The following is a 13,625-nucleotide window of genomic DNA, read 5'->3' on the forward strand; positions in this document are numbered from 1 at the left end:
CGACTCAGAATGCGCGGTGATGCCCTCGCCCCTTCCTCTCATCTGCTCAAGGGCTTGGCTCCAGCGATTCACCACTCCCTCACCCGTCAATTTCTCCCTTTTCCACTGGACCATACAAACATGCTTTTTCTCCCCCCAATCTTGTGAAACCAAACAAACCTCCCTCCCTATTTTCCCCTCCAGCTACCACCTCATTTCTCTACTCCTTTGCACCGCAGAATTCCTCAAAAGAGCTGGTTATACTCCTTGTTTCTGATTCCTCCTGCTCAATTCTAGCTTCCACTCTCACTAAAAGGAGCTGCTCTTGATAAGTTTATCCATGACCGCCATACTGCTTAACCCAATGGCCATTTTCAGTCTCAATCTTTCTTGACTTTTTAAACACCTTACCCTTATTCCTAGAAACATTTTCTTTGATCCAGGACATTACAGGTTTTTCTTCCTATCTCATTGGTCATTTCTGTCTCTTACTGTTTTTCTCTGGTCAGTCTATACTCTCTTCATGATCTCAACCAATCTCAAGGCTTTAAATGACATCTATATGACAATGACTTGCAAATTGTATGTGTAGACCAGATCTCTCCCCCTAACTCCAAACTCATGTATGTGAGTGCTAAATTGACATCTCCTCCTGATGCTGTGGCAGATTTTATTTTCCAAAAAACAGTTCCAACAGTATCTCCATCCCACGTGATCTTTGGCCACATGTTCTTGCCACCTGTCCATCAAATTCCTCTCCCCTAAAACAACCTAAATGTCCATTTACAGATGACTGGATAAAGAAGTTGTGGTGTTTTTGTACAATGAAATACTATTCAGCCATAAAAATGACAACATGTCATTTGCAGCAACATAGATGTCCCTGGAGAATGTCATTCTAAGTGAAGTAAGCCAGAAAGAGAAAGAAAAATACCATATGAGATCGCTCATATGTGGAATCTAAAAACAAAAAAAAGAAAAAAACCCAAAAAAACACATAAATACAAAACAGAAACAGACTCACAGACATAGAATACAAACTTGTGGTTGCCGGGGGGAGAGGGGTGGGAAGCAACAGACTGGGGGTTCAAGATACGTAGACACTGACAGCTATACATAGCATAAACAAGTTTATACTGTATAGCACAGGGAAATATATTCAAGATCTTGTAGTAGCTCACAGTGAAAAAGAATATGAAAACAAATACATGTATATTCATGTATGACTGAAAAATTGTTCTGTACACCAGAAATTGACACAACATTGTAAACTGACTATAACTCAATTAAAAAAACAGTTCCTCTCCCCTAGAATCAGAGCTGGCTTTGTGAGTCACTTGTATCAACAGGATGTGGCAGCAGTGACACTGTGTTATTCCAAGGTGGGGTCAGAAAAGATCACGCAGCCTCCACCGGAGTCTCCAGTTGCACGTGTTCTCCAAAAGCTCCCACCAGAGACCCAGGCACCAGGCTTGGAGACGTCTCAGCCCCATGGAGAGGCCATGTGTGGGTGCTCCCACTGACAGTCCCCAGCTGAGTCCAGCCTTCAAGTCCTTCAGTTCAGGGGCCAGATCAGATGATTTCAGTCCCCAGCCTCTGGAGTCTTCCCAGCTGAGACCCAGCGTAACACATTAAAGAAAAGCCATCCCGGCTGTGCCCAGTCCTAGTTCCAGACCCACAGAATCCCTGAGGAGAAATGGTGGTGGTTTTATGCCATGAAGTTTGGAGTCTCTTGTTACAAAACAATAACCAGAACAAATGTGTACTAAACATCTCAAACTTAACAGGCCCCACACCAAGTGCCTTCTTGATCTACCCTTAGATTCCGAATGATGTTTCTGGAGGCTGTGGGGGGAGGGGCACCTTCACCCATACTGTCAATTCCCTGAGTCCCGAATCAAGGACCAGCTGGACGTCATTCCCTACCCTTCCACGGAAGCAGGAGCTCTCCCCTGAATTGCACCGTCTGGCACACATGATTCAGAAACACTGGGTATAGCTGAACACTCTGTGATTAACAAGTATTCCTATCTGCATTTTTAGTCCCCAGAACACATCCAAGTTAGGCACTTAACAGATACTTGGTAAATTAATGAATAAATCTTCTACCATTTCATCCAAAGATTGAAAATTCCTCCAAAACACATATGAAATACTCAGCCTTTTAAACCCCAATCATAAGACAAGTATCATCTTGTGAAATGAACTGGTATCAAAAAAAAGGGGGGGGGGAGGGACAATCTTCTCTCTGTAATTCTTTATTAAAAATACTGCTGTACACATAGAGACTGAAAACCGGATTAAAGATGAATAACCCATACTGGGATCATGACATTAGAACTTAACATACTGGTGCTTTTTAGGGAAGTTGCTGACACCCAAACCACAGAACCAAGGTCAAAAGCAAAATACAAAGGTACCCTCGAAAATATTTACAGTGAAGTAAATACACGAACAGAGTTTAAAATAGGTACAAAAAATGGAAATGACCAACATTACATGATCTCAAGGGTTGTCCCTTCTGTGCTTTTATCTGTCGTAACAGGAAGGTGTGGGAAGTTTACATCCTTAATTTGAGTGCTCTCAGATATTAAAATCTTCCTATGAATTAAAAAGACTAATTTTTAGACAACCTTAAGTGGAATTACACTATGGATAAGAGGGCTCCCCCAAAAAAACACCTAAGCAGAACTAAGAGTTCTATTGAAAACCATTCCCAATAAAAACTAGGTGAAAAATAAATATAAAACAAGGCTTAAAAAAAAGGTATCACCTGACACCAACTCTTTTCTGGCTGACAATATTTACTCACGAAGACACATCAGCTGTCTGCCTTTTATATTCAAACCAAGTCCTGAGCTTACCAGGGGCTGAAGCAAGCTAGCATTTATGATGCAAACACTCTTGGGTTTGTAATTTGAGCCTGCCTTGCAGAGGGAGGTTTGCTGGTCTACACAGAGTGAGAAAATCAAGCCCTATTTTACCCCTGCCCTTCCTTAGCTTTCATAAAACATTGGTCCACAAATGAAATTTTCAAAAAGTTCCCAGACCCCAAAACTAAAATAGATGATCCCCTTTCATTTTCAAAGAAAATAATATTGGAAAAAATCTCCAGCCCGCTTATAAATTAAGCATTTCATATTTCTTCTAGAATACAAGTAGTTCTTTTTTGTACAAAAGAATTACAATATGATTTGTCAAAAAACATATAAAAAGACAGCTGCTCTTTCTCAAATACATGAGCTAATAATGATAAAAGACTTTTGCATGTTAATGTCTCTAAGTTCTTGTTCCTTTTACATAAAAAAGAACATTATGGTGGCAAATGTTAATTATCCTTTGAATATTGAGCATTATGTTCTTTCAAAATCCATCCTGATCAAATGCAATAATTGATTTTCTTTTTAACTCAACAACTGATGCTACCGAACGTGGACTCAAACACACTTGGTAAAACATGGAAAGCATGTCTCTAGTCTTCAAAGCTTTCAGGTGAACAGAGGTGCTTTTTCTTGATGCAAATCTCAAGGCAGAGAAAATCATTTTAAAGCTTATAAAAAGTGTACAGAGAAATATTAAAAACTTCTCTGAAAACTACAAATATGTGTAATTATTAAAATTGAAGACTGTAACATCAGTTGCAAGTGCTTGGAAGTCTTTCCTGACCTTTTTTGAGTTTCCACATTTTCTTCATGGTTGCAGGGTGAGCACCCAGTGCAGGTAAAACATTCAGTGCTGGGAAAGGAGACGCAGTCTTCATTACTGTTTTTTATGAAAGAAAATTCCTATGTATTTGGCAGTCTTCAGTATCAAAGTACAGGTATTTCATTAACTAGAAATCCCATGAATACCCAGTTTGGCGACAACTGCACGTCCAAATATTACGAAAGTTAAGAGGAGGAAAATTCCAAACTTTTGAGATTGACTTACTCAGGAATACCTCACATAGTTAAGTTATTATCAAAAGTACTATTACTTTGGGCGAAGCAGTGACTGCAAAGGCACAGCAGATTGTTATTCCTCCAGATTCAGGCTGTAAAACTGCAGAAAGCTCTTGATGCCAGACCACTGCCGTGTTCAGTTCACCTCTGAACAGTGTCTGTGTCTGTATCCAGTGTCAAGTACCATAATAAAGCTGTGGTTCAAAGAACAGAACTTAACACAAAAAAGCAAACTGGAAGTAACCTAAAGCAATATACTCCTGAACTTCAGGCCTTTAACACAATTTCTTAATTTTTTTTTTCTATTTAAAAAAATGGCATAAATGTAAATGTATCTGATTAGCAGGGAAACACCTTTTTTAAAAAAAGGCTCCGGCTAAATTTGGAGCAAAGAGCTCTGTGTGCTCCTTCAGTTACTGTTTATCCAATCCTCATTTGCAAAGGATTTCAATCAACTAACAGGGGAATTTATATCCAACAACTCACTGATATTTCTCTTTGTGTGTTCTTAGAAACAAAACAAAAAACACAAATAATCTCAATTTGAACTAACAGTGGGTGGCATACAGAGCTTGCATACAATACTCTTACAAGAATTATGCACTATACTGTACTTCCATGAAATCATTACCTGGTCCATTATGTTATTCAGGGCAACCCATCCCCAAAGGAGCAAATTCCACAACCCTCAGTGACAAAAAATGCTCCCCAGCATTGTTTCCCCAAAATGTCCTTGCAAATAATTTCCCTTAATAAGTATACAATGTGGCAAAAGTTCAAAGATCAGAAAAAAGTCTTTAAAAAATTATAATTAGTGCATATACAAGTGGAAAAAGAAAAGCTGGAACATCATTCACCTAATGGTGCTCCTTAATCTAAAATAAATTCTTCACAGGTGTGGCCCCACCGGCAGCCACAGCTCGAGGAAAAGTGAGACATTCTTCCTTTCAAGTAACAGTGCACCTGACTGACGTGCAAGCAGCTCCGCTCATCTGCTGTTTGTTTCCCAAACGCGAAATGAGATGACAGAACAGTTCAGCTGTAGTGCAATTTGCTATTGGTTCAGCTCCTCGGCCAGATCCCGCCTGTTTTTTTCAGCAAATACTACAACTGACCATTCGCAGCTGCAATCAGCTCTTGAAAAGTATTTTCAAAGCATCGCTTTAAGTCACTGTAAGTCACCACAAGCACACTCTTCTCATCTCTGGAAATGAGGCTTATTTTTTCTGGCACACCAGCATCTAACTGAAACAGACAGGTACACAAAAGAGGAGTTTCAAACCATGCAGAAGATAATCTACTTCATCTCTTTTAGGACAACATTTGCAACAATGATACACGAAACATTTTTAAATATTCTGTCACATCCCCCTCCGTATACACATAAACACTTTTATGTACGCTTCAACCCGTATGTGTTTCTTTAAAGAACTGTCCTATGTTGCTACCTATCTCTTTCATGCTTAACACCTGTTTGCATTATAATTCCATCCAGCTGCGTATTCAATTGTGGCATACTCAATGATTACTGCATAATTCAGTTACTCCCCCAACACCTTCCAAGTTTTTGGCATCATGAGTTACAGTGCAATGAGCACATTCAGCCACCTATTTTCTTCTTCTGTAGAATTACTTCCCTAGGAGAAACACTTAAAAGTATAAATAATCAAGCAAAACTTATGAGTAATTTTATAGCTTAATACATACAAACTGCTTTCCAACGGATATCAGACACCACTGATTTACTGAATCATACCAATTTACCAGTGACTCTATACCAAATGAGTATCTTGCTATTTTAATTTAAATCTTTTTATTAATATTATGAAATGTTTTCACACATTTACTTTATTTCCACTTGTGTCAATGCCAGTATGTGACCTTTATCAAATTCTTATCTATCAGGATTTGGCAACAGTATTTTAATGAGGCCTTTATAAAGCATAAGGACGAATTCTTAGTCCACAGTCCATCAAATAACTTCTCGTTAGGGTTTTCACTTTACTTTTTAAAAGTTTTCAATGTACATTTTCCCTTCCTTTTTCACTAATTCATTAAAATGTGTTTAAAACTACTTCTGATGATACAACCATTCAAATCATTTTACCACTTAATTTGTCATCATTTCACGAAAATAAGCGATGCAAAATTTTAATTTTTATATCATCAAATGGTCATCCATCCCTTTTAATTTATTATACTCTTTCCAAACCTAAAAAAAAATTGTCACATTTTCAGATTTAAGGTAAATTTTACTTGCTCCTAGTTATTTTATGAAATGAACTAGAATTTCTTCAAATTTTCAATTATTCTAATATTCATTAAAGAATCTTCATACAAGATATCTGCCCACAGCTTATCCCACAGGATCTGCCTGTCAGTGCTCACACTAGCTCTACGTATTTTTAACTCCTGGGCCTTTGATACTGGGTACTGTTTTTGAAAATCTGGAAGAATTATTCTCCACTTGGTGCTCTCAAGAAAAACGCCTTCCCTTTATGGGAAAAGGGAAACTGAGTCTATAAATCATACCAGATGAGCTCAGTGGTACATACGGTTCTGTCCTGTCTTCATGTGCGTTACTGACAATGTTCTCTAAAGAGCTCTAAGGAAATTCAAGCAAAGAAAAGCAGTGCAGGGCTTAAAAACAAGACTCCACGTGTTTCACCTGAAGGGTTAGCATACCGGACAACAGTCCTAAATCGTGTGCCACCGTAGGTATCTTCTCCTCTAGTACCTGCAACTTAGGGGCAGTTCAGGCCAGGGGTCAGCAAATGTTTTCTATAAAGGGCCAGACAGTAAATGTTTTAAATTTCAGGGCCACATATAAGTCTGCCACATATTCTTCTTGTTTTTGTTTTTGCAATCTTTTAAAAATGTATAACCTTTTCTTATCTTGCAGGCTGTACAAAAACAGGCTGTTGAAAGGATCTGGTACAAAGGCCAGTCTGTCAACCCCTGACTTAGACATAAACCTATTCAAAGGCTAGGATTTACTTCTAGACCATTCTGCTCTCTGTAATTCCCAGTAATTCATAAGGAAAATGCACTCCTCCCTTCCTCTGTAAATTGTCTCCCTCCTAGCCCTTTCAGAAACACAAAGCCCGCCTCTCAAATCATGACATCTCTGTCTACTCAGTTCATCTGACGACCTGACTCCCCACGCACCACAGTGGGGCCTGCCGGTGCTCGTGGTCCTGCGCGTTTCCAAGTCTCACAACTGACGAGGACCCACCGCTAACGGTGGACAAACCGACGACATGAGCACGTTCAACATGACTCACGATGACTCAGAAGAAAGGAATCCAACTTTTGAAGGATACTTAAACACAAAATTATTTTTGTTTTTCCCACTCATTGCTTTATTTGTTGTAACAAACCACATTTGTTAAATAAAATACAGTATGCGGAGGAAGAGACGCAGTCATTTTGTGACATTTTATCACAACAAAAGGATTCACAATGAAAAATTCTGAAATTATTCATGTAGTTGCTAAAAAAATTTTCTCCCCATTCTAGAAATTAGTATTAAGTAGACACATCTAACAATTATTAATAAAATGTCTTGTAGATTACAGTAGAGTAGCACCTTAATTTCTTAAGTCTCTTAGTATTTGCAAAAGATGCAACTCTATAAATTGCAGACAGCATTCTGATCTTCAAAACCCAGATACAAATTACCTTGTTAAGACAAGAAATGATATGACTGAGGTCAATCCAGGGAGCACCCGCTTCTGTCACCTGATGAAAAAGATGATCCCTAAAGAGTTTCAACAGATAACGGTCTCCAGTCTCTGACCAGGTAGGATCCTTCTGAAACCTGGGGGAAGGTAATATTTTATCTCAATAATTCACGCTGTGGACCATGTGGCTACATGTTTATACTTCAGACTCAAAACTAGTTTAATTTTATTGTTTATAAGAAAGTTGGGGTTTTTTTGTGTGTGTAGTTTTTTTTTTTTTTTTAATCCTCCCAAAGTTACGGGAAAGCTAAAAAAACTTTTTTTCAAATTTTATGTCTAGATTGCTCATAGATGTTTTTAAAAAAAATAATCTCACTAAACATCAAAGTATGAATACCAGTTTCTACTCAAGGCGATCACCCCCTTACACACTCCTTTTTATAATTTTGAAAATAGTTTGAAAATAATTTTATAATCACTTCCTTATTTAGGCCCCTACCATTAGATAAAATGGGGAAGAAAGCAAATGTCTTTAGATATCTTTAGAAATAGGATGAAAGACAGTAACCTTTACTGGTGGGAATAAAATAGGGAAATGTTTAAGAAAAAAAAAGAGGGTAGATTTCAGTTTCCTCCCATCATGTGATGATATGAAAGTCAGCTACAAAGAACTGAAAAACGGACTAGATGATCACGGTTGGTTTTCAGTGATCTATGGAACATGCAGGCTGGTGGGAAAACACAGACATTCGAACAACCAAAAAAAGTTGTAACTGCATATTTAGATAACGCTATTAAGCAAAAGGGATAAGGCATAGGTCAGAGATATAAATTCATCTGGGAAGCAGAGGAAGGCCCTCCAGAGGAGGGAGTGGAAGGAAGCCTCTCAGTCACGGGCAGCAGCACTTGCAAAGCACAGAGGACGGGGCGCTCAGGAACGGTCAGCGTGGCTGGACGGGGCTTGGGGGGGAAGAGGAGGAGCAAGGACACGGAGGGGTGAGAGACAGGAGCACAGAGCACAAGAGGCGAAAGGACATTAAAAGGAAAAAGAGGCAGATCTGAAGCAAGTATAAAAAGGGAGAGGTCAGACCATGCAGCCCTGGATCATGTTTAAAACTCAGGTCTACATTCCAAGAACAAGGCGGGAAGCCCAGCACAAGTATGTGTCTGCTTTACAAAGATCATGCAAGGGACTTCTAATTAAAGTGCTGATTAAATAAACATGCCCATTTATCTCTGGTCCTTTTCAAAACTGACAATAAATGTCTAAGAAAGGGTATAAACATACAAGGACAAAGGGATCCAAAACAACAGGAGACAAAACATACTGACAGAAATCTAGAAGGTAGAAAGCAGACAGGCAAGTGTGTGACCTGGGAGACCTGAAGACACTGAACTCACGCTGTGGCGGGTGCATCACGGGGGGGCCACAAGACACAAGCCACCCAGGGAGGCTCAGGCAGTGAGGGAGTCATTAGGTCCGACTACAGGTGCAGGCATGCACCCAGGCTGGAAACAGAACTGATGAAAGATTCTGTAACAGCAAATAGATAACCCATTTCTCGTCCCCACCCCTGCTTCTGCCTAACAGAAATCTGCGAGAAAGGACACTAGACAAAGTGAACAGAGACACTCCAGCCTCCGGAAGGCCAGGTAAAGCAAGTCAGGAGATGAGCGGTGGGCGAGACTATTCAACCAGCGCTTTCTCACTATTTGGCTCCTCAGTGCTTGGCTATGGGTTTATACTACAGATGGTGGAAAACTCTTTTCTGGAGAAGCTGACCTTCCCAAGAGAAATATTAACATTTGGGAGTCTACCAACAACAAGCAAAAACCATACGTAGAGTATCACACTGCTTTCCCACACATTCTACAACCCCTGCCCAACAAGGAGCTTCCCATTAGCTTTTTAGGACCTCATTTTTAATATCAATGAATAGCCAAGGATCACAAATTCTTTGGGGAATAAAATAAAACAAGGCAAACTCCTGTTTCCTATAAGATACTGCAGGGAACAGAATAAAATTTAAGGCAGGGAGGAGGTTGGACATAGCTCAGTGGCATAGCGGCATGCTTAACATGCACAAGGTCTTGGGTTCCATCCCCAGTACTTCCATTATAAAAAAAAAAAAAGTTAAAAAAAAAAACCCACTAACCAAAAACTATAATTGACAGCCTCAAAGAAACAAGAATTAGATGTTATAAGACAGAAACATTTAGAAAGCAGAAAGCTCCTGAAAAATTCAAAATATGGTAGCAGAAATTTAAAAATTCAAAGGATTCGGGGAAAAAAATCTTTGACTTTAGACAAAATAAGTTGAGGTTATTGCCTAGAAAGTAGAACAAAAAGACACAATATAGAAAATAGAAGAGAATATTAGACAATCAATTGCAAAGGTCTAACAGCTAGGCGATGGGAATTCCAGAAAAAGTCAAGAAAAGTTATCAAAGAAACAGTAAGACAGCTTCCCAGAACGGAAGGACACAAGTTCCCAAGAGTAAAAGGCCCACTACTGACTCATCAGAATCAACCCAAAACCCACACCAAGGCACACCCTTGTGAATTTCTGTACATCAGTGATTTAGGGGAAAAAAAAAAAAAAAAAAAAGGTCCTAAAAGCATGGGGGTTGTGGAGAAGGATTTGGAAAGAAAATGGCTTTGAATCTACCTGGACATTTAAAGACAATGGAGCAAAGCTTCAAATTCTGAAAGAAACTGTCATTACTATTAACTAGAGGTAGTAGTTAACACAATCATGTAAGAGAAATAAAAAATACAGAAATTAGAAGGGAAAAAATGTAAGCATCATTATGTGAAAACATGACTATACGCCTGGGAAACCCAGAAGAATCCACTGAAAAACCATCCAAGCACTAAAGTACTAAGGCACAAAATTCCTAGAAATCAGTCATTTTCATGTATACCAATAACAAGCAGTCTAAGAAGACAGAATGGGGAGAAATTTCCATTTATAACAGCAACAAGGAAAAACACCTAAGATTAAACTTAGTGTGCTGTGGCTATATAAAGAGCAACCTGAAACACCGAGTACTAAAGTAGATGCCAGCAAATATAATGCCTGCCATTATCTTGATTAACTCCATGCCTAAAAACACGAACGCTCCTTCAGTTTACCAACAAACTGAATAAACATACCATCAAGTTTACTGATTTTTTTAACTAAAAAAGCTGACTCTAGAATTTATCCAGAAAATTAAAGTTTTAGGAAAACAAAAAACAGTAAAATGGAAAAAAGAAAGACCTCTAACACAACTATATTTAAAGACATCTATCATTAAGACAGTGTCAAAGAAGCACTGCCTTAATAAACCAGCGGGAATAAGCTGGACTATTCAATGAGTAGCTTCTGAACCACTGGGTAGTCACTGGGGGGGGGGGGGGGGGGGACTGGCCTCATACCTTATAGTTTATATAAATTTCAAATATATAAAAGTCTTTAATATGAAAAAATGAAACCATAACTATCCTAGCAGAATCTGTTCCTTCAGAACAGATTATTCCTTCAGAATCTTGGAGTAAAAGAAGCCTTTCTAACTATCTTATTAGACTCAGAATCCAAAAGCACAAAAGAAGTTTGATCAATTAGACTACATATAAAAATGTCTACATGGGAAAAAAATAAGCAGGTCAAAAAAAAAATGACAAACTTAAAAGAAAATGATCACAGAGGGTAAAACTCTCTGGCTTCTGCACATCAAAGACAGACAATCCAAATGAAAACAAAAATAGGCAAAGGATCCGGACAGACAGAAAAGAAAATAGAAATGAATCAAAAACATAAAAAAAAGATTGGCAACACGCTCATTCTGAGTAAGTACAAAAAAAAAAAAACAAAACTGCACTAAGATTCATTTTCTCATCTATTAGGTTCACAAAAATCCAAAAGTTTGAGAAAAGTATTGTTGGTGAAATACTCTCATGCACTGTATGCTGGTAAATTCTTCTAAGCTATCAAACTATAGTGGGCCCTGACCTAACAATCATTGCTGGGCCCATATTTATGCACACACAAAATTAAGTGTGCCTAAGTCAGTCCCCACAGAACTGCTTATACTAGCAAAAGGCTGAGAGCAACTCAAATGCCCACTGATGAGGAACTGGAGAAATAAAGGACAAGTATGTACAGGATGGACTGTCACACAGCTAGAAATCGTGGGGCAGCACAGCACAGCGGTTACAAACACGGACTTGGGAAATACGTGTGAGAGACTAATAAAATGAAAGACTGGTGGAAGGAACAGGGTAGACTGAGGGTGGCGGGTATGAAAGAGAAACTTAATATTTTTCACTACAAATCTCTGTCTATTTCTTAAGAAATTAGCTGGAATACAACCTATTCAAAGGATTTAATTAATAAGAAGAATTTTCTGGGGACAACCTGGAATTATATGCCCAATCCTACTAACAATAAAGTATGGAACTAGAATAGAGGCATTTTCAGACTTTCAAAGAATCAAAAAACTCACCTTTCCCAGGAAGCTACAGGAGGATATGCTCCATTAACTCAAAAGGATAAACCAAGGGAAAAAGCAAGGAACAGGGTATCCAACACAAAAGGAGAGGCACGAGGACCCCCAGGGCAAGAGTGAAGGGAAGCGCCAGTTCTAAAGTGAAAGTGCACAGGCTTTAAGCACAACCAGCCCAGAGAGGAAGAGGAACAGAGCTCCAGGGGCAATTTCTCTAGGGTGGAGGGAAACAGGGAGCTGACAGGGTACCTATTTTTGACCATATGGAAAGGTCAACTCTGGCAGAGAGTCTGCAATGAACTGGTGGTAAATATTTTTTTACTTGCTTAGTTTTCTATATGAGACAATTATTAACACCAGGAAAACAAAAATCAGAAAACAAAATGCGAAAGAAAGGAAATATGTTCATGATTTACTATGTGGTACAGCTATTAACAACATTTACCTTGTTTTAATAACGTCAACACTGAATAGAGATTTATCTCAAAAACATGGGTTACAAGGTGTATGTGTGTGTCTAGTTAAGGGAAGGGGGTCTGAAGGATATGGCCTCATCTTGCAGGACAAGATCATTAGCTGAGGAAGATACTGAAGAAAAAGCGAGAAATGGCACTCAAACCATGTATTTTTATATAAAGAGATAAATGCCAAAAGAAACAGCTGGTAGTCTTTTACATGGTTCAAGTCATGTTCTCTTTGTTTAGAAAGAGCAATAGGGAAAAGTGCCCACTGAGTCTTTTAACTTTGAAGAAAGGTAAGTGAACTTAAATACTGTGGTCAAGAAGTCCCCCAAGCAATGGTATTTCTCCATCACCTACCTCTGCTAACAGAGGTAACAGTCCTGAAATGTAACTTAACTGCAGGCACAACAGCTGCCCTGCTGCTCTGTCCGTCTTTGACATGTATAAAGAGCAAACATCAACCCCGCTTCTCTCTTGAGCATACGGCTAACTTAGCCTGCAAGCACGGCACAGCAAAACAACAAATAGTTAACACTGGACGGCAATCCCTACCCAATGTCAGTGATACGACAGCGATCAATACTGCACTTTAACAGAAGATAGGAGGCACGGAACAATTAGAAATTTCTGACGTTATCTGAATCTGACCAAGGCCAACTGAACTGAGCAGGCTTCAAAAAGGAGGCAGGACAGAGGCAGTACTGATGGTCGTGAAACGCTCCCTCGTGTGCAAACCACAACAGATTTCTAGCACAGTGTCTTTTCTGCATGCATGTGTGTATGTGAAATCTCAGGGGCCACCACGCCTAGGCTGTGGTTAAAAAACAGCCCCCTAATGGCTAACAACAAGCTTAAGGTCACTTCACCTGAGAATTCTTCCCTTCTTCCAAATAAAGCCAGTAAGAATAAGGTATACTCATTCTTGTTATGCAAAATAGTGCCCTTGATTGACAACACATTGTAAAATACTGTAAATCCTTACTCCGGCCTCTCATTGATTGTTCCCAATTTTGCTAGAAGCCTAAACAGTCTTCCATTTTGAACCTCCTATAAAACATTTTAAAAAGAGAGAG

General features: G+C 39.0%; 1 protein-coding gene across 11 annotated transcripts in view; it reads right to left on the reverse strand.

The window, feature by feature from the left end:
* Window positions 1–2,221: 2,221 nt before the first annotated feature.
* PAN3 (poly(A) specific ribonuclease subunit PAN3) overlaps window positions 2,222–13,625 on the reverse strand; it is a 110,446-nt gene continuing 99,042 nt past the window's right edge. For 7 of the 11 annotated variants that reach the window (XM_064493242.1, XM_064493243.1, XM_064493241.1 and 4 more), the window contains 3 exons: window positions 13,535–13,599; window positions 7,602–7,740; window positions 2,222–5,165 (listed from right to left, as the gene is read on the reverse strand). In XM_064493242.1, the coding sequence (XP_064349312.1) occupies window positions 5,025–5,165; window positions 7,602–7,740; window positions 13,535–13,599 (345 nt within the window). In that variant the 3' untranslated portion in view covers window positions 2,222–5,024. Of the gene's footprint in view, window positions 5,166–6,605; window positions 7,741–13,534; window positions 13,600–13,625 lie in introns of those variants that run through there. The other 4 variants (XR_010383697.1, XR_010383698.1, XM_064493244.1 and 1 more) reach the window with 4 other exon arrangements.

This window comes from Camelus dromedarius, chromosome 13, assembly GCF_036321535.1.
Source record: "Camelus dromedarius isolate mCamDro1 chromosome 13, mCamDro1.pat, whole genome shotgun sequence".
NCBI lineage: Eukaryota > Metazoa > Chordata > Mammalia > Artiodactyla > Camelidae > Camelus > Camelus dromedarius.